General features: G+C 50.4%; 1 protein-coding gene across 1 annotated transcript in view; it reads left to right on the top strand.

The window, feature by feature from the left end:
* The first annotated feature begins 8,696 nt into the window (after window positions 1–8,696).
* The window catches only part of Fatp1 (Fatty acid transport protein 1), a 108,270-nt gene continuing 90,247 nt past the window's right edge, over window positions 8,697–26,719 (top strand). Inside the window, exon 1 of the mRNA XM_077650180.1 lies at window positions 8,697–9,019. Within this exon, the coding sequence (XP_077506306.1) occupies window positions 8,859–9,019 (161 nt within the window). The 5' untranslated portion in view covers window positions 8,697–8,858. The remainder of the gene's footprint in view (window positions 9,020–26,719) is intronic.

The following is a 26,719-nucleotide window of genomic DNA, read 5'->3' as shown; positions in this document are numbered from 1 at the left end:
TTCCTCTTCAAACGGCAAATCATACTTTCTATCTACCATTCAATACAGTTCTTTGTTCATTTTCTTTTCCAATTCTTCGCTTTTGTTCTCTGCAGTACATTCTTGTATTTTGTAGTGTTTCTGACAACTGGAATGTTTTCTTGATCGCTTGTGCGCGCCCATTGAACCGACATTGTTTTATTTCTCATAGGAGGTCCCTCAACATCTTTTGCTTTGGAACCTCCTGCTGAGTATTATCTGCAAGAATGTCTCTATTGGTAAATAAAGATTGACTAATTGATTTATTGATTAATTGATTCTCCATTTTTATTACGGCGCCAGCCCAATGAGATCGCAAATCCATCCCGACCGAAGGCTGGATCTTTCACCTTACGCATCTATGGCAGATGCTCTGCAAGGTAACTTACTCGACCGTTTCCGTCGCACTGACGAAGAATCAAGATCCTGGGGCGAAGTGGGGAACAAGAAAACAAAAAAGAGAAAGCTGAAAAGCAAAAATTATGGGTCGAAGACAGATTTTGAAAAGCCGCGGCAGATAACTCCTCTCCAAATTGCCCCCACATTACAAAGAGGTAAGCGGAACACAGCGCGGAAGAAACCAGACCTGGGCACTTGCTCGGTGCGCCGCTCTCGGAAGTGAATAATCCAAATTAAGCTCGTGGAGAGGCCTTTCGTACACTCCGTTTGAGTAACGGAGCCGCTGGAAGGAAAACACTATACGACAGCATCCAAAATTGTGTGTTTCTCTTTTGAGGGAACAAAAGCTGCCAGATTGGAATTAACAGCGGCAAAGACATGACAGGGGAAATCCCACAGCAAGAACACGCCAAGGTCATGTCCCATTGTTGTCTCACGTTTCGGGAAGCAGCTGTCGGAAGTCACGCAGCGATGGTCAAAAAAGGCTATTGTGTTTTCCAACAGCAGAAGTCTTCTTTTTGCCATAGGTTGTCGCGGGATAAATGTAAGTGTGGTGGGGGGACGGAATGAATGTTGCAAAGCAGAACACAGATAAAACTGTCCTCCAACACAAACCCCTATTCTTTTTTTGCTTTGCATTGCGGTCGGTACCGCGGGAACAGATAAAATGAAATGGAATCGTTATAAACCGGCCTCACAACCATCCGCAGGAAAAAACAACAACAAAGGAACAGTGTTCAGATTCGCACTGAAGTGAAAAAAAAAAAAAAAGCACCGGTCCGAAGGACCTGTGGCGAGCATCACCGCAATATAAGTCCGCTAAGATGGAAGACTGGGCTGGTTGGTAATTCATCTTTAACAGAACAGCGCAGAAAAGGACACGGCAATAGAAGGCTCTCGGATGGGCATTCAGAAATAGAAAAATGATGTCCGATATCGGTCAGTGCAAAGTCATTGCTCATTATGGACGTGAGATGATCAAAGGAAGGACTTGAGAAATATGTAATTGTCTGGTTCCTGAACACGATGCCAGCAAAACAATTTTCAGGCAAAGGAAAAACATCTCGAGTGAAGTGGAGCGGTGAACAACTGGGCATGTTCTGCCGTCTCTCCATTCCACCGTCTTTGGACGCTCCATCCTTCACGCAACACTGCAACAGTTCTCAACAGTGTGTTTCGCTAGGACTCCCGTACATGTGTGCCGTCTCAACCCACCGCACATTTCAGCGAACCAAAAAGGCACAGATGAACAGCGAACCTTCAAAATAGGAAGCAGAATAAGGCAGCATTTCGGATTTGCTGATGGCTGTGGACAGCCATCATCAATAACTGAAGCCACAAGGTAGCCAAAGTTTGTGCGTTTGATCCTGTTCGAGACAACCACAAAAACGCTTATGCACTGAGCCCGTAGGCTTTGCCCGTAGCGCCTTATAAAGAACCTCAAACGATCATAATTAATCCGGAGCCAACACTCGGAGTGCTTGGTACGAAGCCCACGGTGCTGCTTGGGCGCGCGACAACCAGCAGTCATAGTCGACATTGGGTAGCATAAACACTTTCCAGCGTAAACACATGCTCTATCACCGGCTGTTATTGCTTTCCCATGACAATGTGAGGGCGCTTCGCCAGCTGAACACGGGGAATCGCTTCCCGTGTAGGCATACAATTAAAAGAGGTTACAGCTAGCGAAGACAGCAAGGAAGTTTCTTACTTTTTTTTCCGATTCAAGGACTGTCCACTCAAGCGCCATTCGGAACCGCACAAAAAAAAATGAAGGAAAAAAACAAAGCCATCACCGTCAGAATAAGCGCCCCGGTGAGCGTGCATTCGACGGAGCTATAGGTTTCAACGGCAGAAGAGGCAGGACTATTTTACGAAAGAATCTCTTTGTCTCTACTTGCACGGGGAAAGAATGCTTTCGTGACGGTAAAATAATAATAATGAAGGTAGCCTTATCTGCTTAGAGGTTCTCGACAGTAAAGAACAAAAAAAAATGAAATTCGGTTAGCCCATTGCTCATTCCGCGGGCCTGCCTTTAGCAACCGTGCAGTCGTTGCGTCACCAGGGCGTGGAGGAAGCATGCGTGAACGCGTATGCTTCAAATATATAGGGTGTCCAGGCTAACTTTAGCCAAGCATTAAAAGACAAAATATTTGAGGTAGGCCAGGGAAACCACTTACATACAGCTACCAGCCGGCTTGCGCATTTAGGCAATTTTTTGTTTTGCAATTAATTAATTAGCAATTAGGATAATTTTTCTAAATGCGTAAATATTGACTTTAGGCAGCAGATGTGATTACCAAAGTTGGACAAAACCTTCAGGAACCCCTATTCCATTGAAGAAAGCCCCACGTGTATCTTTTTTCCGAGCTCCAAAGAAAGCCCGCGAAATACAAAAAAAATCACGTGACTAGCCACGATTGTGCTGCTCTCAATCCTGGCTTGAGTGAACGAAACAAGGCGCGACGAGCCCGTTGCTCCGGCAGGCCGATATGTCGACGGTGGTTGCGATGCCCGCGCGAGCCAGTCTGCAAGCGCGACGGTGCAAGTTCCTGAACGTGCTCTCCAACTTTGCTAGTCACATCTGCTGCCTAAAGTGAATATTTACGCATTTAGAAAAAATATCTTAATTGCTAATTAATTAATTGCAAAACAAAAAATTGGCTAGATGCGCAAGCCGGCTGGTAGCTGTATGTAAGTGGTTTCCCTGGCCTAGTCAAATATCTTATTTTTGAGCCCTTGGCTAAAGTTAGGCGGGGCACCCTGTATATCTGCAAGAACTGCGCAAAGAATGCTTCTCCACTGGAGGAATGAGACAACACACATCACATGAACAGGGAGACAACCTGAGCGTTTCCAGTGTATGTGTGAAACCTTGCTCAGAGAGCTGGATTCGGGAAAAACTATGTTGATGGGAAATACTGACATACAATGTGCTGATGGTGATGTTCTATAGTCGGCTGCAACTGAAGAACGAACCGGCACATACCCCTCAAAAGAGACCCTCTAACCATTGACGTCGACCGATTTTCATGACTCGGCAGTTAATGCGATTAAGCTGAGATTATTTCCCTTCCATCGAACAACCCTGCGATGTCGTGCTATAGGATGAGGATCGGTCGACGCCATTTTCTGGGATGCCTCGTTTGAGCGGTATTTGCCGCTTTGTTCTTGAGTTGTATTCATGGTTTACGTGGGTTTAAAGTCTCAAAACGATCCAGGCTGAGTTGCATTCGTCTATAGTAAGCTATACTCGGGGGACGAGTTACAGTGCGAGACATAGAACATGAGCACGGAAAATACCAGCTTAAAAATTATTATGACGAAAATTAAAGTGATGTTCGGCTGTTGTTCAGAAAATATAGGTTATGAGGCAATAAACTTAGTGCAATCTATGTCAACTACTGGCGACAGGTCCGGACCATGATTAAGAAATCCGCAAGCGAAAAAGAGTTGGCTATAGGGCATTTCGCAGGCACACCCATGTTATGAACAACATATCGATATATACCTCAAAATGATAGCGTATAATTGCTGTATCGTGCCAGCACTCAGATCCCAATGAACAACTTGAGGGAAAACTTAAGTTCCGGCTTATGGGTATGACGCGATCGTAATGATTCCCTTCAGAGGCTGGGGTTCTCTTTAGGTATCACTTTGCCTTGGTTCTGTTTAGATGAGCATATATGCGCAATTGGTCATTCTCTACAATCATATATCGCGGGAAGTCCACATACCAATACTGGCGCAGTCATGCAGCGGTTAAGCTTTCACCACTGGCCCGGCAGATGGCTGTTTCAAACACAGCCACAGGTGGAGTTTGTGAGACCCGGGTTGCTATTCCCGCGCAACTTCTCTCGAGCATTTATTAATTCAACTGCCACCTGCCACGGTGGTTAGTTTTCTCACTATCCGGTGGGCAGGTTGTGATACATGGCGTAACGTTTAGAATTCAAGAACGAGACAAGGGAGTCGTTTTGATAAGGCGCCCGTGCAGTTTCGGATGTGCGGTTATGGGATTTGTTTCAATGCGTTCGCCCCATGTCGGGAAAAACCCGACCGTCTGTAGTGGCAGGTAGAAAAGTGGAGAGAAAGAGAGATCTTCAACTTAACTGTCAGGGGAGAGGAGGGAAAGGGAAGACGATGAGAAGGTGGGAGGCGACATGAGTGTGATAGCTGGATTGGATCCCGCCAGACGCTCGAACGGTCTGAATCCGTCAGCGGCTGCTGCGTTCGCCGGGAGTATAATGCTAACGCATACTCTGCCGCGGACTGATCGTCTATAATTTCTTAAGGGTCAGAAAAGCCGGCGTCGGCGGCTTTGGTGTGTCGAGAAAAGGAGGTCGCCCACCTGCCACGTCACGTGACCTTGTCAAAGGCTAGAAAGGCCCATACAAATTTGTGACGTCATCACAACCTGCCCACTGTAGCAGGTGGAAAACTGCCCACCGTATTGTGAGGAAACTGCCAACCGTGTCAGGTGGCAACCTACCCACCGAGTTGTGAGCTACCTATCCCGCGTGGCACGTGGCAATGAAATCAGTTCAAGTAAATTCAACGCAATCGCCATGTGCGCACCGTGGCGCTGCGTATGAGCCCCACGCGGTATCAACAAGCCCCACCGGTGGCTGTGCTTGAAACAGCCACCTGCCGGCTCAGTGGCGTATCGCTTGGCCGCTGCACCACTGCGCCAGTAGTGGCACGAATGCAAAGTCGAGAATTGCCAGTTCCGTATATATTGGTATGTAAGCAGAACCTGAAGGCGAAAGAGAGGGAGTACTTGCGCGGGAAGAGCCTCTAAAGCTCGCTTTGTATACGTTATGCGATGGTGAACAAAGGGGACGTCATGGCAAGCCCCTGAAAGGACCCACTAACGCTATCGTGCCATGCCCTTAAGGCGGAGCTTAAGTGTCTCAAGTTTTTGGGCTAGTTAATTGGTGCCCAATGGCCGTGTTTCGCGGCAGGTGCTACTTCGGGCAAACAGAACGCCGCGGAGACGGCTCAGTCAGTGCGCCGGAATTGTGAAAAAGCTTCGATTACCCCGTAATCTGTGCAGAATCCAGCGCAAAGCGCTGCAGCTGCCGCAGAGACTGTTTTGCGCGCCGCTAATTCTGCGATGATCGTGCGGCGAATCCCTCAGGCGTTGAGGTCATTTGGCGTCACGCGATCCTTTCGGTGGCGGCGATGACTGTACGAGGTACGCGGCCGCAAGGTGCGAATATGAGCGGAAGCGGCCGATGGTCTGTTAAAAAACACTGGGGAGAGGGGGGATGATGACGAACAGCCTTCGCTGCACCGTAACACGAGACCTCACCGGCGTCGGCCAGAACGGGAGAGCATGGACAGGGGGCGACGTGCAAGGCTGCTGCTGCCTCGGTTAAGTGCAGTGACGGGGCATACCTTTGGCCGTGCAGGTAAGAGCCCGTACGTGGACGCGAGCCATGACTGAAAGACCGTTTGCTGTAGCAGTCGGGAAGGAAGAATTCGGAGGCGTCTTACGCAAGGAAGAACGGAGATGAGTCTCATTTCGTCCTTGCGCCTGGAGTGTCAAATGACAACACTAAGCCGCGATCACGTTCGAGGGCCACGTGATTTACACCGCGACTTAATTTTTTTTTCTTGTCGTGCAACAGAAAGAGTGGCCCGCAACGGTTACGTTATAGAGACGTCGCAAAAAAAAAGGATTAGTTTTTCGATCTGCGGGCAGTTATTTTTATGTGCAGCGATGTGAAAACAATTACAATTGAGCGTGAAAGCCATTGCAAATCAGAAAAAAATGACAAACCGGAAAAAAAAATGCTGCGTACCGTCAAGAAAATATAGCCTTCAGTTGAACAACAAGATTGCGCAGATTGACATTCAGGGCTGCCGTTTAGTGCGATGTTTCGTGCTTCAGCAGTGCAGGCCGGAGTTCCTTGAGGCACACCAGCGGCACTTCGCTGTGCTCCACAGACAACATAATGGCGGCCGCGGTAACACCCATACGCACCTGGTATTTAAGTTCTGCTGCAGAATGTCACTTCACTTTATTTTATGCTAGCTTCAACGCCCAGTGATTCGCGTCAGCGGGGATTTCGTGTATGGTCGTATCAGCATGAGTCAAGACGTTTTAATTTCCACTGTTACCTAACGACATGTTATTGCCAGTTTTCGGCTCCTTTAGTTAAGCAACAAGGTTGGAAACCCGTTTTCGTGGAGAGGAGAATGTTCCTTCCTTCAACGAGCACCCTGTGCATTGTCTCCCGAGAAACCTGGGGCGTTGTGCATGGGCGCCGAGCTGTTCTAGCTATAGCCACTGCCCCGATCCGCTGCGAGTCTCCGTTTGCACCCAGCCAAAACCTCGCGAGCACGAGGCTCACGCTATCGGCACGCAAATGCAACAGTCGGCCAGGAGAAGAACGCTACGATATCGGGATTTTCAAGGATTCCTCACTTGAGAGGTACTCCAAACGCTAGGCATTTTTCCTTCTGCTTTATTTTACCCCATGATTGGCTGTTGCTATCGTACCGTGCGATATAATGTCAGCAAAATATATCTTAAAGCACTTGAGACACACCCGGAGCACACAGGAGGCATTCGCTGGGCGTGAAGATTGTGTTTGTGCTGCATATTACTTAACCATAGTTCTCCTGACTGCTTTTATGAGCCGCTTCCAGCAGCGAGTCAGCCTCATCTGGTCAGAAGAAACTTCCAGCATGCTTGTTTAAAAACCGTTGCTGACCCTGTGTGACTGGTGGACTCCACTGCCAACTGCCAATATCCTTGTCCGAACTGAATAGCAAAAAAAAAAAAGCTATTTATTTCGATGAACATGTCAGGAAGGGTAAGTGCCCGGCAGCGGCGCCGGCTACCGCCTTTCGGAGGCAGCAAAAAAATCCCACAAGAGCTGGCAACATAATGCAGAACGCCAAACAGCTAGAGCACGCAATACAAAATACAGCGTATGAGTAACGTTATAAATGCGAATGGCAGTGAAAAAAAAAAGAAAGAGTTGAAAACGCAGCGTGTTTTAAGCAATGAACAATCTTAATTTCAGCTTTGTGAGGGCAAGACGCAAACACAAAATTCTACTCAGACAGTGTCGTAGTCAAAGAACGTTAAATTACTGTAAAATGCTATAGCTGTCTTCGCTGCGATACTAACTTTGCCATTTATTATTCATAACACTTTAATTCATTTTATGCAAACGTCGGTATATGTGCTCAAGATGCGTCATGTTTTATGAATTGCACACATGTTCAAAAAAAATACGGGGGAGGGTGGCGGATGATTGTAACATCCGTACATTAATTGCGGCCGCCAGTTAAGCAATGTCATTCGTTCTATTTTACTCGTTGTGTGTGCTTATTTTCCCGCCTCAACAATATCCTTGTGGATATGAAGGTAAAAAAAAAAACACACAAGTAGTGCAAATGCTGGGTGGTCCAGAAATAATTGGGAGCGTGTAAAACTGATTGTAAGGGTACTGCTTTTTTTTTTGGGGGGGGGGGGGGGAATATATGTTCTCGACGTTTTGATTCCCACTACCATCAGCAGCGCAAGCAGGACCAGATGAGCATTTCAGGGACAGCACAGAAAGCGCGTGAGAGATACAACGGAATCTATAATGAAAAGGAACATGACCGCACACCTCGAAAGCTAAAAAAAAAATGCTTGAAAAAAATAAAAAGAAAATAATGGCGCTAATGTTTTCCATTTCCTTCTACTGCATTTATTGCTGTCGAGCAAATGGCTTCCTCTTCTTCTGCGCGTTAAAAGAATGAAGGAGTAGGAGTGAAAGAAAGTGGTGCAGTCAGGGCCCCGTAGCAGGCCCAACCGCGGCCGAGCCCCAGAAGGGCTGGAGCTTTCTCTTGTCCTCCGATGCGGCTGACAGGTGAGCGCCAAGATTTGAGTTGCCCACGTGGAATATGTTTCGCGCTGATCGCCCTGGAGTCGATAGAGAAAGTCTGAGGTTGAAATGATGCAGCGGTGTTGTGCTTTGGGGAAGGCATGCATCTGTGTATGCAGAAGGTTTCTCTCTTTGTTAAACGGCTTGAGGGACACCAAATTCAAAACTTTTTTTTAGCATGTTGTTGCACGCCCTGTGTTTCTAGTTGCGGCTACGTTGACAAGAAGCCGTTCGTCACTTTGCCAATTCAAATCAAGCGCTTCGCGTAGGTAGCGCCATCTTCACGCTTCACACGAAGCGCTTAACGGTGGCGCTTCCTACTGTAGCGCCACCGTTGGAGCAAAATAGAAAGGATGAGTGCCGGCAGATGTCGCCGGCGTCGTGAGGGGCGCTGCGGTCGGCAAATGCGCCACGTGATGTGGGGCGGCCGTGTTTCTGCCCTGCGATGAAGGAGGAAAAACGGATCCAATGTGTCCCAGGAAACAGTGACGGCCGGGTTGCATTTAGTGGCGAGCCTGCCCCCTCGCACATCAGAGACGTACTGATCGTAGTATGCTCAAGCTGGCCGGGCTCTGCGGGTCATTTAGCGTGCTCACACTCGGCTCACTGTGCTCCGTCTGGATGGCTGGATTCATCACTTTCTTTCTCTACGTTATCACAGGGGGATGGAGATTCCTCCGGATAGTTTTCTACACTGCACGCCGCGATTTGACGTGAGTATGCCGGGCGGCTTTTCGCATTTTTGTGCTCATTTATTTTTTTTCTCATGCTGGTAACTTGCGATTTCTGAGCGATGGCTTACGCTACGGTGGACGGCTGTTGGGCCGTCCACCGAGCTGAGAGCACACTTCGCTTCCGCCAAGCGCTTATTGCCTGCTATGTTTGATAGTCGTCACCTGCTGCTGTGTTTCGTACTGGGAAAACCCGATCGTGCTATTCCGAGCTGATCTTTCCGCACCTCGCACTGCGGCAGCTTTCCTCTCGACTGGTCTGGCAAGATTTTCGAACTGATCGCGCGCACCTGTCTCACCGAGATTTGTACCTGGCTCGTCAAACTGTCACCCACACGCTACGATTCGCAACGATGATTCATGTGCTGGTGGAAAAATATTATTCGGCGCGTGACGGCGCAATGCTGTGCTGATGAAAGTTTCTTATTATTTCTGCTTTTACTGGTATGCAGATTCAGTTTGTGCCGGCTTCCGTTGTACGAGCTGCGACCGTGACTAACGCGGAAGCGAATTTTTCATCTGTCATTGGTGCAACGTTATTAGCGTCTCATTACTTTGCCCGCATCATCCGGCTACGGCGCATGTTTATATTTTGCTTGGCTGAATACGTTGTCAGATGGCCTCACCCAGTTGCGAATCAATCCTGCCAATCTGGCACAGCTGCAGTTTCATGCGTTTCCTTCGTATATTATGGACTGATGGTAATTAAATGAAATTGAATATCATTCCGATTGCGTCGAGGATTTGACGTCGCCAAGCAGTTTGGTTCTCTGACCTCAGCCAGTGCAGACGGACGACTGCTGGCACGTTTGTCTACCGAAGGTCGTCCGTGTGTACAGTGCTGCGAAAAGGGGGACGGTGCGGAGTCCCGAAGGTTCCTTCGAACGGCCGGCGAGAAATGTTTACTGTCGCAGTGAACTTGGTCGCTGACCTACATTTTGGGCGCACTGTATTACTCGTACAACTCGATCCTTGCTACCCTGTAATGGCCATATGCGGGATGTCAGCTTAGGAGTTCACGCGAGCCAGCATCCCTTCCCCAGTCTGTCGACGATAATAGGCCATCGCAGTGCCTATAGATATCTCGGCAAACACCGGCTCCGCAGTCTGCCTTAGCATCTGAGGTTGTACGGCGCTTAAAGGAGTAAAGACACCTAATTTTGGTGCCATGTTTTGTTCTCTACAATGATGCGGAAGGCACTACTACGCATGAATCACCGTGTGATATTCGTCTACGACCACTAAAAAATTTATAATCGTATTTTTTTTTTCTGTCATACTGTTTCGGTTTTAACAGCCGAGCGGTGGTTGTGACGTCAAAGAGTGCTTTTGTGTCACGTGAGGCAAGGAAAAATGTCCATATAATCCCTGCTTCATCATTTTAATTCACAGCAGTGCTGAAGCCAGCCTTCCTCAAGAGCCGGAATGACAACGAATGTGGAAGCAGCGATGATATTGCAGTTTTTCGTGTCTCACGTGACCTATAAGCACACGTTGACGTCACTGTCCTCGTTCTTCTATTGAAACCGAAAGAGCACGAAAAAGAAATTCGATTATAAATTGTTCAGCGGTCGTAGGAGAACACCACGTGGTAATCCATGTATAGTAATGCCTTACGCATCATTGCAAACAAGAAAAGTTAGGTGCCTATACTTCTTTAAAGCCGTGCTCGCTCTGCAGCATCGTTACACGCCTCGTCGTGGCCTTAATGGTAGTGGAACGTCGCGACAGGGCCACAATAACGATTGCCCGAGTGTTGCGCTCCCTTGATGCCGGAATGTGTTCGACTACCGAGCCCGTAACGACGGTACGTTGCCGGAAAACCAAAATTTATTTTTTTGGTAAAATGCACCCGCACAAAGTATTTTCAGTCCCCACTCGTTGCTTGTGTAGTGTCTCTTGACACTGCGTAAGGGGTAGTCAGCACATCTGGACGCGACTGAGTTTGATAGGATAGCGTAGTTTACAGTCGCCAGAGGAAAACGAAGTAATCTTCCGTCGAAAAAGTCTCGCCCTTTTTGACTCAGATTTAGCGCTTAAACGACGGTTATATCAGTTATATCGTGGCCCCTCGTCGCTTCGTCGTGCAAACGATGCCCACGCGTGGTCAAGTCACGTGGGAGTAGTTCGGTTGCTGCGAAATGTGGAATTAGCCGCCGCGGCGGCTCAGTGGTTATGGTGCTCGATTGGCTGCTGACCCGAAAGACGCGGGTTCGATCACGGCCGCGGCGGTGGAATTTCAATGGAGGCGAAATTCTAGAGGCCCGTGTACTGTGCGATGTCCGTGCACGTTAAAGAACCCCAGGTGGCCGAAATTTCCGGAGCCCTTCACTACGATTAGTCTGAGTCGAAATTAAATTTGTGGTCGAAATTATGGTGTGACCCACCCGCTCTCGACATTGGCGCATTTGCGCGCAAGAATTCATGGACCTGTGAAGAGTGACCTTTTTGTGTGCGCAGGCACTTAGCATCCAGTCGTATTGATGTGGAGGCTACGCTCAACTAAGCAGTCTTTTACTTTCCGACGCGTTCCAGACACCGCACGTACTGTCGTGGACAAAAGTCTCCAGGACACGGAAAAAGTGATCTAGTGCACAGGTCTAAGGCCTGCCGCCAGTGACCTGTTTTCACTGCCACACATTAGAGCACGTGAGTCAGACTTCGCCTCCATAAGTGTGGCCACTATAGATACCGGCATCGGCTGCCGCTCATGCGTCCTGAAGACTTGTCTCGGATAGAGTATGCATTGTGCACACACATCGTCAGCATGCGAGAACAAGTCATATGTCAAGCATTCTTATTTTGTTCGGTAGTATGTGCAAGCTGTCCAACTTTGATACGGTTTCCGATGTAAGAATGCGTCGGGCGATGACTACGGGCCACCTGTACAGCCGGCAGGTTGAATAAAAGGCTGCACGTTTGTATGTTCCCGGTCTTCGATGTACATGTTTTTTACTCGCTCTGTCGCCGTCCGATCTCGCGTGAACAGTGAGAGGCAGTTTTTCCGGAAAATGCATAAGCTTTTGAGCTGCAGGGTAGGCTGAGAGACTGGTCCAAGCAGCGTAACGGGTTGTGAAACGTTCGCCAGCGCTAACGGGCCCGAAGGGTGCACTCTGAACACTAATGCGCCTATGTGGGGCTAAAAAAGCAATCCAGGTGTCCTCTAGCGAAAAAAAAAAAGGACTGCGCTAGAGGACAGCTTGATTGCTTTTTTTTACTCACGTCTGTTTAGAGTGTGGGAGTAACGGGTCAAACGGTGGCCTAGACCAGCGTTTTGGCGCCTCTGAAGGTTTCTCAACATGGAGGGATGGGAGATAGGAGCGTCTCCCTTTAAACGGGGTGGTGGCAGTGGCCACCATGCTTGGCTTTTTTTTTCTATTTAAGTTTAACTGTGTTGTAAATTGGTCTTGAATTTCGCCATTTATTTAAGTACATTTTCAGTCCTACACCTCTAACCTTATGCCACCTCTCTGCTTTTGAGCCACCAATCGCTTCTTGCTAACTTCCACCGCAGATTTATTTACAGCATTTCCGAAAAAGTGGGCGCCGCCTTGTGAGCAGCGTGCAAAGCAGTTGGCGCGTCCGCCACTTCTGTGCACCCGCAACGAAGCAAGTGCGTGTCAAGGGAACGTTCCGTCCTGACTGCTCGCTTCCGTGGTTCCCTGAGCGTATCCTGCATGCATTAACGCGCAGTACCACTGATAGCAGTGCGCGTTTACGGGGCTCTAGTGGCGGCGTGTCGCAGCCGAAGAGGTCGTGAACAACTGCTGCTCCGCAATCGCCAACAATCGCAACCGGTCGACGGTAGTTCCGAGGAGCTCCATCGACCTCAATGGTAGGGCCTTGTTGAAGATCCCGGCACGTAGCTGTTTGCGCGGTTGCCAAAGGTGCCTCTCTCGCCGCGTTCCTGTGTCGGGCGCAGGTTCCGCTGATCGCGGCCTCTGGAGCGGCGAACGTTGCGCTCCGGCATTTCACTGCAGCAGTCGTTCAAACTCCACGTGAGGAAACAGCTGCTGCTTGGCGGGCACTGATTCGTTGTGCCGCAACGGGGGGCCAAGTGGCGTTTTCGAAAGTCTTGAAACTGTTGCTGACGCTCAACGACGACTCTGTGGTAACAGTGTGGCGTCTAACTGTAATAGTTAAAAAACTTGTCCGTTACGAGTTAAATAACTGGCCTAGTAATCAACGCCATTCGATTGTTTTCTGACGTCCGCTACCACTGGTATTACACGGTCTAAGAATCATCCATATACCTCAGAAAGCCTTTTAAAAAAAATATTAGCGAGCTTCGCAGAATCACCCTGTAGGCCTGTGCTGAGAACTAAGTATATTGACAGATCTGCCTGTCTGGTTGGGTTTGAAGGCTTATGATAAACTCTGACACATCTTTAACCAAAAACTTTAATATAAAAACCCACTCAGCTGTGTAGGCCTGTGCTGCACAGCAGACTCATTGTCCCACGAACGTTTGAAAAGACCCATACGTGTTCCGACTTGCCAGGACCCCTTTTCCCAAGGGCGCGATTTCGACATGCGCAAGTGCTCTATTGCAGCTTGTGTCAAATTTATGCAACCTACTTAGTTATGAGCGGGATTTCGTTCCGTGTCCGTGGCTCAAGTTTGCTTCTCGGGGAGACGCGTACATAACTTGGGCATTTCAGTGCGAAACCGGATCCATGACGACAGATGGAAGCGAAAGGGAAGACAAGCCCTGCTTTATTTTTCCTCGTCCAGTTTCGCGCCCTGTAACGCTCCAGCTGCAGATCGCCAACTAGCCTGTATCCCTGAGGTTTCGTGAATGTTTACCCATTCTGGATACTGTCATTCCTTCGTTGATTTTTTTGTGTACAGTGAGCTCCCTGCAGTCTGTTTTTTTTTTTCTAGCGCGCCTGACGAAAATTCTATCGAGTAGAGCCGACTTGAAAGCGTATCTTGCGGATTATTTACGGATGTTTTATATTTCGGACGATTTTCCAATGTTCCTCCTGGAGGACGGGAGTCTTCAGACAGCGCTTTCTGAGATTGTTTCAGGGACGTGACAGGGAGCTTTTCGGCGTTATAGGTTAAATTTGCGTGGAGAAGAAGAAAAAAAAATATAAGGACGACGGGATCAGGTATTCAAGCCCATGGACCCAGACTTGCAGGTCGTTTGGCGTAGTATTCCTCAGGATAGAGTTCGTAGAGCTAAAGGACTATAGACACCAAATTTTTGCTCGCGTGTTTTCTTCTATCGAACTATGCGTTCGACATTCGTATATAAGGAGAGAACCCTGTGGTATTCGTGTACGACCGCTAAATAATTTATAATTGAATTTCTTCTTGACGCTGTTTCATCGACCGGACGACTGTGTTGTCGTTGATGTTTGGTCACGTGATCCACTAGAAGAACTGTAATATAGCCGCCGACAGGTCATCCTTTGTCATTCCAGGTCATGAGAGAGGCTGGATTAAGTGTCGTAGTGAATTAAAACTGCACTCGTTCGGTCGATGAAACCGAAACAGCACGAGGAAAGAAATACCACCCGATAATCCATGTATTCTAATGTCTAACGCATCGTTTGCCAGAAGAACACGCGTCCGTAGTCCTTAAAGCGGCGGAGCGGTACCGCAATCTGCTGCCCGGAAGCGATAGGCGTAAGCGCATGCTTTCGACGACGCAGGTGCTGCACGATCCCGGGTCCGTCGGAGAGAGTACATGTACTGGTATGTCGCGGTTTTTGTTCCCACCGTCCTTTATTCCCGTGGAGGCGTTACTTGTTGGCCACGGTCTCGCCTTGCAGTCGATCGCATTCTTCTTGCCCCCATCGGGACGTTCTCTATCACCTCCTCCGGGAGGCAATCTGGATTGCCGGTCGGGATCGCATTGCAGCGCGCACGGAGGGGGGGACGGCGGATGCCGTGTCTCTCTCGTGTCCTCCCCCCCACCCTTTTGTGCGCGTCGCACGAACTTGAGGCGCTCTCCGCCGCACATGCCTCGTGGCGGCCACTCCCTCGGCCGGCCCTGTTGCCGAGGGCCCGACTTCACTGCGTGGTAGCGCTCGAATGGAGACAACACCCGGAAGGAGAAAATGAATGAACAGAAGAGGCGGTATTCAGTGTTGAAAATGGGTGTCATTTATAGAGACTGCTTCTGTCACGTTTTATTTGTCCCAACGCTGGGCATTTTTCGTCGGGTGTGAGCCTGTCACTCGTTGGTGTCGTGAAAACGCAGCGCTGCCCTCTGCACGTGACACGGCCGAGCACCGGCACGGTTTGACGCGCCTCCTTCGGGGTCACTTGACGTGGGAAGATTGCTCTCGCGTGCGTGTGAGTGAACGCGCCAAGTCGAGGGAAGCCCTGCGTGCAGATTCGAGCGATGCGAAAGGGAACGCTCAAGGACCATATTTACTCTTACTTCGGCGTAGAGACCGCGAAGGCGTTAAATGCATCGCGCATCGTGAGAAAAAATACTGGAAAAGAAAAACTGTGCGCGTCTCGCATGCAGTTGTCGACAGCGTGCATGCTAATGCAGCGTTCATTTACGTCTTACGTCGAACTGTAAGCACGTATGCGCAGAACGTTCCCTCTTCACCGGTGAGAGCCCGCTCTAAACATGCAGCCTTCAGGTTGCTCCCACGCGCGTGCACTGACTTCTAACGAAGCGCGTCTCCTCAGCGGTGGCATCGGCACTGTGCTGCACTTAGGCCTTTTTGATTTGGCTACATTCGCTGCACCAGTTCCGCGCTGGTGCCGCAAGTGTGCAGCGCCAGCCAGCTGCGTGCCGCCTACGTCAACGGCCGCTAACATCCCGAACCGCGCGCAGAGGCAACGAAGTGTTAGCATACGTCAGCCCCGGAAAATCCTTCGCTTTCTTGAAAAATGAGTTGCTTGTATTATACATGTACACGATTTCCGAATACGGGCTCCAATTGACTCGAATTGACCGCTCAGGATGACAGTTCTCACGCCACGAACAGCTACCCACCCACCTCGATCTTTCAGGAAACATCATTCCATTAAGACTGCGCTCGTATGGGCACCGCCATATTACTGCACCTCGGAGAGGGCGTGGCAACTCCTGCTGCACTGCGCGTGAACTTTTGCAACACGAATCCGGAAGTGCGGCGGTTTCGCGTATTGTCCTCCGCGCACCGAAGCCGCTGTCGCGCATTGCCTTCGCCGTTTGCGAGGAGCGGATCTCTCGCGCTCGGAATGCTTGCTATCTCCGCTCGGAGAAGCGTCGGACCGTGGCGCAGTTCTGTCCTCTCGCGGTCGTCGGCGCTTTTTTTTTTCTTTTTCAGGGATTTCCGCGTAGTCGGTGACTCCTCGGCTGGACTTTCAATGCCGTCGTGCGAAAAGAAAAGCAGAGACGAGTCTTAGTTTCATTTTGTTTGCAGTCTCGTTATCGTAATTATTTGTCCATCGCTGTCCTCTTTTTCCGACTTCCAGCAGAGCGGCCAGTGGACGCTTCCGGGCCCACTCGCCGAGGGTGGGCAACCGCCGACACGCCGGCAACTGCCTTTTCTCTCTCTCTTGGAAACGTCGAGCTTGCGCGTATACGTGCAGGTGCCTAGGGCGCTGCGGGGAACGGGTTAGACCCCGACGCAGCCGCGGTTCAGCGGCCGCTCAATGACGCCGAGCGCGCATTTCTCGTCTTCCACGATGTATGCGCTCCGTGACGACGGCTGCCCGCGGAGTCAGGCAGTATATTTAGCTCTGCCGCTATATCCATCCACGCTCTGTGCTCCCCTCTTTTGAGGGGGACTTTTTTATGTGTTTGCCGTTTGACACGCTTCTCGAGTGGTAGCAATCGCGGCCGTGGGGGAGGAAAGGAAAACGCGCGCCTCTTTCGTGGAAGGCTAGGAGGAAAGGAATGGCGGGCCCCCGCGGCTGAAGAGTGGGCGAAGTGGCCGTTTGCTTTCTGTTGCATTCCCCCCCCCCCTCTCGTCGGGGCTGCCAGTCACGCTATCCTGCGCGCACCGTCGCGTGGTTTTCGGTGCGGATCTCTCCCAGCCGCTGCTTCTCTGATCAACAGAGCGCGGCCGAAAAACTGATGCCTGAGTGCGCTCGCAGCCGGCCGACCATTCTGTCTGCCTCCCCTCCGTTTACTCTTCTGGTCGAGGCATTCTCAGCGAGGTGGTTGTGTTCTTGGACACTTGAACCCCACCTACAAGCATGCCGAATAATTTCAGGGGGGGGAGGGGGGGGGGGGGGAGTTGTGCTACTTAAAAAAAAAACTGCACGTGCTAAACATTCTTTGGATTCGGTGACGCGTTCGAGTGGCGCGTCAGAAGCTGGACGCACCCTCCTTTCTCCCTTCGCTCCATGTTTCTCGCTCGTTCCTGCACGGTCGCACTTCTCGAGAAGTTTTTCGGCAGCACTGCTGTCAAGCCTGGAGGGAAGCAAGTGTCATTCCACGCCCTGTCGACGATGGTGGCGTGCCCAACAAGATTGCCCAAAATATTCTACCCCTCTTTCCCGCTCAACAAAAGAACGAAGGAAAAATCCAGGGGCCTGTGACTGATGAGTTGTCACCATCCTCGGAACCGAAACAAATTACCACAGATGGCTTCTTCTGGAATCCTGGCACATCGAAACCACCCCCAACAACATCAACCGCACAAAAGGAAACCAGGGACTTCGCTGTTCAACTCAACGAAAAAAAAAGTCGCCATTGACCGCCTCCCCACAATGCCACATGACTCTCAGCTAGGCTAGAACTGTTTCAGGTGTGAAAAGCGTGGCGCGTTTCCCTTGCCGGAAGTGGCACCGTTGCCCACCGATGCCGCCAGGGGCGCTGATGCTAGAGGCGCCGTCGCACAGTCGCTGATCATGCACGGTGGAAAGCGCGCGGACCGCGTTTAATTGCGTGATTTACGCTCAGTGCTTTGCGTGCTGTGCTTTGGTTATTGGATGCCGCTGATGGTTAAAAATGGCTTCACGATGGTGGTTTGTCCACACGATGAAGTTATGCTCCGAGTTCTGAAGGATTATTCACCAAGCAGAACCGCTTTCTTGCGCAGCAGACGACAAGCAGTTGCTGGAATCATTTCGCTTTTTGTTTCTGCAGCAGAATATTTGCGGAGGTTTGATTTAAATGGAACTGGCGCACTCATCAGGTTCGATTTGTGTGCTGGCATGAAAAGCTGCTGCGCTTTTCTAAGAACGCGCTCGAACGGCGCGCTCAGCTGTTCGTTTGCAACATGAAAAGAAGTGTCAGAAGTTTGCTCCTCCCCCCTCCCTTCTTTTTCCGCGCCGCTAGAGCGGTTCGCTCGCGCTTTTTGCCTTTCAGTTTTAGTTGCTTTCAGCGGGGCTTCCTTCCTCAATAATGTGTAGTATTTTTGTTTCGCGTCAACAGCCGCCGTGGTGGCTGAGTGGTTATGACAGTCTGCTGCTGTCCCGAAAGACGCGGGTTCGATCCCGGCCGTGGCGGTCGAATTTCGATGGAGGCGAAATTCTAGAGGCCCGTGTACTGTGCGATGTCAGTGCACGTTAAAGAACCCCGGGTGGTCGAAATTTCCGGAGCCCTTCTTTACGGCGTCCCTCATAGCCTGAGTCGCTTTGGGACGTTGCAGTACATTAAGTGGGAAGTGAGTGCTTTGCGCCAGCACCTTCTCTTGCCTCCTGCGATGGGGTTCGTTAAGGTATGCACGTCGAGTAGCAGCGGATAACAACAGAGCGACTAGATCTGCGCCTCAAGAGCTTGGATTTGAAGCCCCCATGCTCTAAGCAAAGCATGCAGATTTGCTCTGCTACTGTGGGGAAAATTTTAGCATATTCGTAAAATGTTCCATGCTTTTCTTCTGCGATCCTTACACCAATATATGTCAAGACTACATTGTGTCGCATACACGTTCGTACAGTGAAAGATTTAGTGGGTTTTTACGTGCCGAGGCCGAAAAGCAATAGTAAAAACGTAGTGGAGGGCTCCGGATTAATTTTCCGCCGCGTGGAGTTTTTACATGCGTTGCAATCTCAGCAAACGAGAATTCCCTTTTCAAAGAAACGCTAACAAGAAGTGCTGCCCATGATGCATAGAAGTGTGACGAGGGCACTTTCCCAGCAAAACAGCACAGTAAGGAAAAGACGCGTTTCTGGGTGGAAGAACACTTATTTTTATTTGTTCATCCACGTACTGTGAGCAAGAAATGAAACGCGAACCACGGACTGCAAGATACGCCACTCTTAGCCAGGGGGAGATAAATACTAGTTCCTACTATTTTAATTTCGAAGGCGTGACTACTCTTCTTCAGAAATGTTTTTCAACCTCGCTTGTATTTCAAATCCGGGAGGTAATATGTTCGCATTTTTGTGTTGCCGTCTGAGTTTTCTTATTGGCGTTTCATTCGTTCCTGATAGTACACAACAGCTTGATAAGCGCGCTAAAGAACGCATGGCTTCACGGCTTTTCCTTTCGTCTTCCTTTCGATTTATTCAAAAAAAGTGAACCCTTGTTATAAGCAGTAAAACTTGACTTGAGGCACGAAACACCAGCGCTTGGTTTTTTTTTTTGTCTTTTGCTGTTGGTTGCATTCTCAAATCTCGCGGCAGAAATATCGCATCTAGTGGTCCATGCAGCTTAACTCTACTTGCTTCGGAAAGCAAAAATCAGCGGGAGCGATGCTTTCTTGCTGCGCGCAATGATCCGCTGGCTCAGGGCTGCTCGCTCTGACGGATGGTTGGATGGATGAGGCTGAACCCTTTAAATCGGGCGGTGGCTCAAGCCACCTAGCCATGACTTATGAAATTTTACTCCTGTCTTGCTTTTAGCCAACAATCAGATAACCTTCGCTTGGTTACTTCTACCCGCTTAAAATCTACTTTCCCTTCACTGTCCTTAAACCCCAATGCCTTGGGTAAGTCAGCCCCGCTGCTTTCCACTGTAGGGTGAAGCCCTTTACAGAAAAGTATCAAGTGTTCAGCCGTTTCCTCCTGCTCTCCGCACGCAACGCACAACGTGTCTATCTCGTGGTACCTGTGGCTCTATATGTCTTTGCGCGCAAAACTCCCGTCCTGGCCTCAAACAACAAAGAGCTTCCCCTACAATTATCATAGGTATTTTCTTTGACAATTTCCTGTTTAAAGGTCCGGTATGTTCCCAGTGCCGATTTCGTCAGCATCCCTGTTTTCCACAGAGCTCTCTCTGTTTCTTTAACCTTTTTCTTAACCGAAAATTGCTGATTGGCCCCCTTACTGCTGTCCAGATATTTGCTTGTCAATTTTCTAGTTCGCTTTCTCCATTTCGTGTCAACATTCTTTATATACAGGTATCTGAAAACTTTCCTAGCCCACTGCTTTTCCTCCATTTTTCTCAATCGTTACTCAAATGCTATCTTACTGCTAGCCTCTCTGCTCTCGAACGACGCCCATCCCATATCACCCTGTACCCCCTGATTTGGTGTATTGCCATGTGCTCCCAAAGCTAGCCTCCCAACGCCACGTTGTTTGACTTCTAGCCTTGCTTGAACATCTGGTCTCGTGCACAGGACCGCGCCGCTGTCTTCAGCGCCCCCCGCGCGGCATCGGTGCGTTTTTTGGGGCAGCTTCCGGCGGCCGCTTTATACACCTCAAAAAGTTCTAGCCACCCTATCACAGCCTTAACCCCCACCCCCTTCCTCGCCCTCCCCCGTGGCTTTCGCATCACAGCGTTCGTTCTTTTGACCCCCTCCTCCCCTCCATACTTAGACGCTAGCTATACTGCCCTCAGTCACCCCTGAAGGAGGAGCCGAGCCGGCTTCGAAACGTTGGGCTAATATTAAAGTTTTGTGGTTGGAGATGTGCAGTTTATTATGAGTCTTCAAACCTAACCAGACAGGCAAATCCGTCGAAATGTTTAGTTTTTAGATAGGGAGGAGGAGAATAGGTAGAGAGGAGGGGAGAACGATTCTGAGACCCACCCCTCACAATTATAGGATTAGGCAGCAAGGGATTTGGCGGCGAACAAAGGGATTGTGTCGGCTACTGTTTCGGTCTTGCATTTCCCGGGGGGCTACTGGTCGGATTACTTGGCGCAGTGACACGGCATGGGGACGGTGGCGCACGAACACGCGGGCGTTGGCACGTCAGGCATGTTGCGCAAGACAAGAATACTTGGAATGTCCGTAACCGGACAGACCACTGTAAGCGCACTGGCTGAGTTGGTTGAACATTGTTCGAAACAAGCGCTGGAAGACACGAACCGGCAGGGCGTGAAACACGCACGCCCTGCGCTGATGAACACACTGTTTCGTTAAGCCAGCATTTTTAATCTCAACAGTCCAGTGGAGCTGCGGGACTCGTGTGCGCACCTGTAAATAGCATGTGTGTCAACACATTACTCGTGAGGAGATTTCCGCGTGGAATCGCTCCACGCAGTTCGGAGCTGTTGGCTGTCGGATGCGGGCGGCGCCCAGCTGGCTGTCGCGTGGCCAGCAGAGGGTGCACTCGTTGTGACTCGCAGGCGGTCGCCGAGCGTTGGCGGCGAGCTGCACTTGGGAACCAGTGCAACCAGACCGACGAGCCCTGCCCTCCCCGCGCAGTAACACGCGTACGGCGAAGCGTTTTTCTTTTATTGCCTATCCAGGTTGGGAAAAGTTCCCGCTTTCATTGAACTGAACAGCTGCCATGCGGCTGTGCACAAGGGGTGAACGAGAGGAAAACGGGACGGCACATCTCCGCTTTGCATGCGCGCGTCCCTCCAGTTGACGCCGCCCGTGTCCGAATGCCGCAGCGTCAGCCGATAGTTCCCTCGAGAGTGTCCTATACTTTCGAGGAGGTGCGGCGGCTGGCTCGTGACGCTGGGCGTTTGCACACGGGGCCCGTGGTGCTGGCCAGCTGCCGAGCCCAAACGTTCAGCCGTACACGCCAGGCTGTAGGCGTACTGTTGTGGCCACTCAGTGTGGGTGCCCTCTGCCAGGCGTACGGCTTTGACGCGCGATCAGGCGGAGGCAGCAGAGCTCAAATTGTCCAGTATGTCACTGCTTTGGAAGCTTCAACCACCTGTTGCAAGCTTTGTGAGCTTTATGGCCTGACCCGCCGCAATAGCCAGGCGTTGGAGGCGTTCTCCAGCCACGAGGACCTGCGACCTCCGGCCTCGTTTCGACGTGCAGCGTATATGAAAGGGAACAGGTGTGGCAAAATGCCCCCGATTTGTTCACACTGGAAAGACATGGACACTAATGGCAGGATAAGCAAGTTGTCCTCGTCTCGTGTCCCTGTGAATACCTGCGAGGTATTAACTCCATTTCCGCAGGTGCGGCCCTGAGGCAGAGCCGCTGTCGTCTTACCTGATGCATTGAGGAGGCTCCTCCTCTTCCCAATCTTCAATGGGTGGCCATCCACGTTTCCCTGCGTGCAATGCCTGTCTTTTTCTGGGCTCATCATATCTGTGTATGATATGATCTCCGTAACGCTGCCTAACTTGGACCCTTGATGTCGCCTTCATTACCCGTAATGCGAAAAAACAGCGCGAACAAACGGGGACTAGACGAAGAATACACAGGAACAAGCGCTGACTCTCAACTAAAGTTTAATCACAGGAAGCACACTTATAAAAGGAAACAGAAAACGAAAAAAAAACACAAAATCAGAACGCATGTGTTACTATGTGATGTCCAGATATGCAACCTCACAGTCACGCAGGAGCAGGGATGGTTGGCTGACACATAATCTTGGTTTCTTTGTCATGTTATACGCCTCGATAATTTGCCTGGTCAACTGGTCGGGGTGTTTGTACAAAATGTCAGTAAAATGCAAGGACGGAAAACATGATTGACACTCTCGGCAATGATCAATTAGATTAGTGGAGCGATTAGATTCTAATGAATTGAGATGTTCTCCGAGTCGTGTGTTGATACAACGTCCCGTTTGCCCAATGTATATCTGACCACAGGATAGGGGGATTTTATAAACTACCCCTTTGGAGCACGGCACAAAACTTTTAGCGTGCTTAACACCACAGGACGTTACAGATTTCTTGGGGTTGCGGGACTTATTTTCTACTGCTGAACAAATTTTACTGAGCTTATTCGGGGCCGAAAAAACCACATCAACTTTATACCTATGGGCCACATTTTTAAGACCATGAGACAGGCGATGCACATAGGGAAGGACTGCGAACTTTTTCCGTTTCTGTTCTTTCTGTGAAGACGGCAGCAATGTCGGCGCTTTAAGCTTTTTAATTATTTTATTGCAACCCAAAGTGATAAGCTCAGCTGGATATCCTGCTTCCTTTAGTCTCTTAGCCTGATTATCAAAGCTTTCTTGCATAGCATGGTGACAAGATTTTGACAACGCAGATGACAAGGATGAAACAACAATTCCACATTTCACTACCTTAGAATGATGTGACTTATAGTTCAGCAGCGGTTTGTTGGCACGTGGCGCGTAATTCCAACACATGTGTCCCTTCCCCTCAGTCAAACATAAATCTAAAAATTGTATCTGGTTATCGACCGGTACCTCAGTGGTGAACTGTAAACCCCGTGCATTAGCTTTAAATGCTTCTAACACTGTAGACATGTGCTTGGCATAGTCCGTTTTTTCAATGAGGATTAAAAAATCATCGACGTATCTGAAAATTCGGTACGGCATTCCACACAAATCTTTCTGGATAGCTCTATCCACGAATGACCCCGAATAAGCTCAGTAAAATTTGTTCAGCAGTAGAAAATAAGTCCCGCAACCCCAAGAAATCTGTAACGTCCTGTGGTGTTAAGCACGCTAAAAGTTTTGTGCCGTGCTCCAAAGGGGTAGTTTATAAAATCCCCCTATCCTGTGGTCAGATATACATTGGGCAAACGGGACGTTGTATTAACACACGACTCGGAGAACATCTCAATTAATTAGAATCTAATCGCTCCACTAATCTAGTTGATCATTGCCGAGAGTGTCAATCATGTTTTCCGTCCTTGCATTTTACTGACATTTTGTACAAACACCCCGACCAGTTGACCAGGGAAATTATCGAGGCGTATAACATGACAAAGAAACCAAGATTATGTGTCAGCCAACCATCCCTGCTCCTGCGTGACTGTGAGGTTGCATATCTGGACATCACATAGTAACACATGCGTTCTGATTTTGTGTTTTTTTTCGTTTTCTGTTTCCTTTTATAAGTGTGCTTCCTGTGATTAAACTTTAGTTGAGAGTCAGCGCTTGTTCCTGTGTATTCTTCGTCTAGTCCCCGTTTGTTCGCGCTGTTTTTTCGCATTATGTATCACCAACTCGCCCGCTTATCCATCCTGTTCATTACCCGTAACGCGGCTCAGTTGCATCTCACCGTCACCTGGAGCGGTGTAATCTTATTCTACTCGACTGCACTGCTATCGTGCGCCACGACTAGCACATCCCGGCGATGGCAGTCGTCGACGAAAGCCCAGAGCCATCGGAATGCAGTAGAACTGCAATGCAGTCGATACATTTTTGTTACCCTGGCTCTGAAACACTTTCTGCTCACGTTATCTCGTTTTCTGCGCCATTTCCAACGTCCGCTTGTAGCGCGATGCTACTTGGTCGCCTGGCAGAGTGGCGTGACGCATGCTAAGGCCCCTGGTGCCCTCAGCATGCGGCGTCCACTGCCCCGGCGCCATTGCATTACGGGCATCCTTATTAGCGGCGCGGTTTCCTCCTTGGGCGCTCGGTGTGAAGGCCGGTTGCGCCGCCGCCGTGCCTCCTCCAGTTGGGGAAAAGGCGGCATCGAACGTGGCTCTTGTCCGCTTGTGCCTTTTATTCTTTTCTCGATGTTATTGCTGCTGTCTTTTTCATCACAATTATCATTGGCCGCTTTGTTCCTTCTCGATTCGTCCTTGATGGGCATCTCGTGGCGGAGCAGAGTGTAGTGGGAGGGGAAAAAAACAACGCTCGCGATGCACAAGCGTTTCCGCGCGCACGTGCAGACGAGCCTTGCACCGTCTTCTTTCTGCGTGTCTCCGAACAGGCCTTGGACGGGCAACATTTCGAGGCATTTGACTTCTCTTCCGGGCTTTACATTGCCGCGCTGTTCGCGTGCGGCTGGTGTGGTGGTCGCTGTACTTTACTGCGTGGTTGGCCGTGGCCAGGACTGTACCGTGCGTCGATACACGCAGGTTTCAGCGCATGCGCAGATGGCCCGGATGGAAAGGGGTGCGGGGTTGTTGGCGGCTAGTGGATCAGAAAGCGGACAAGTCTCGTAGTCTTTGCTCATTTGCAGACTGCAGCGCATCGAGACGACCAAGTGTAGCAAACCGAGCTGTTCAGTAAGGAAGAATTAAGCCGCTAGGAATGTCTGAAGGCTCCCGAAACATTTACCTTCCGTTGGCATGTATGCACCGACCACAGCCCAAGATCTGATGGGAGGCTGAATCTTCAGTGGCACGGCTGCGTGTTCTCGGTCCGCGGTGGGGCCTCGTGGTAGCCGTCGTCCAGCGTGCCTCGAATTTTGTGCGGGAACTTCCGGGAAACTCTCGGTCCTAGTGAAACGCGTTCCCTCTCGTTGTCTCTGTGGCCATGGCATGCACGGCGCGCTAGCTATTCCATTTTTCTCCTTCCAACAGTTGTGCGTCAGAACGGTGGCCTTTATGGCTCTGCATGCTGCCGCAGCAGTAGCAGCTGTGTCCAGCGCCTGGCGTCGGACACGCTTTAGTACCGCGCCTTGAAACGAGGCGTGCGCTTCAACTCGAGAGAGAGGGGGACTGGATACCAGAGAGGAAAGAGCCTCCCTGACAAAGAATCGCGGGACAATTGCTTGCTCGGACACGCGCGATACGGTCGTTCCTAGAACAAGAGAGAATAAAGCCTCGGCGTTTTCCTTTCGAGGGAAACCGAGCGCCCAGAGAGCCGTGCCAGTGTCGGCGCGGCTTCACCCAAATCTCGGCGTTATTTTTCCTGCACCCGGGGAAAGCGGTCTCACTGCGCTTACGTGTGCTCTTTGCAACAAGGGGCGCAGGTTTAAGCGAAATTAGCCTCTCGGTTCCTCTTGCTGTGGGCTGGAAAGAATGGACGACATTGCCTGGCTTCGTGACGTCGCGCTCTCTGTCGTGCCCGCTAAGTGGAGGATCTATCAGTGGATTTTCCGTGGCACATTCCCAGCTGTGTGCATACATTTTCGAGCGGTCGTGGCGCCGCCGCTTTCTTTCTGAGATGCGCGGCTGAAGAGTACACTCATCTTGATTTCGGTGCACTCCTCAGAAAGTGTGGCCGCGTGCACCTTGCCTACTATCTTGGGCGCCTTTTCTCTGCCGTCGTCCGGATTTCGAGCTGAGCCCTCACGAACTGCGTACACTGTCCGAAGAGGCTCTCAGTGTCCGCAATGTGGAGAAGTGGCCGCCGGAGCCGCAGTGCTGCTCGGGCCGTGGGCGTCGGTCGGCGGCAGCCACGGACTCGCTCGCGCACTTCCCGTGTGGCGCCTGAGCGCCGATAGGGCTGTGGTCGGGCGCGCTTTCGGCGTTGTGCCGTCGCCTCTTGTGAAAGCTGTGCTCTCTCTTTTGTTTGAACAGCTGCCCTTCGGCTTCTCTGGCGCGCCCCTTCTCCGCGTCGAGTGGCAGGCGTTCGTCTCCTCTCGTGGACAGTTTGTAGTCGCCGACAAATAACCGGCGGCCGCGCGCTGCCGTGGAAAACCACGCGCGTGACCTCCGTTGGGACGCGCCCCGTGTGGCTCGAGTCCGGAATGATCTGTGCACGGTTGTTCGGAGGTCCCTGCCACCCGTGCGTGTAGCGAAAGGTCACCCTGGAGAATGGAATGCTTGC

The sequence above is a fragment of the Amblyomma americanum genome, chromosome 1 (genome assembly GCF_052857255.1).
Source record: "Amblyomma americanum isolate KBUSLIRL-KWMA chromosome 1, ASM5285725v1, whole genome shotgun sequence".
NCBI classification, from domain to species: Eukaryota; Metazoa; Arthropoda; class Arachnida; order Ixodida; family Ixodidae; genus Amblyomma; species Amblyomma americanum.
The sequence above is the reverse complement of the archived record's forward strand: the minus strand, read 5'-3'. Positions and strand labels throughout refer to the sequence as shown.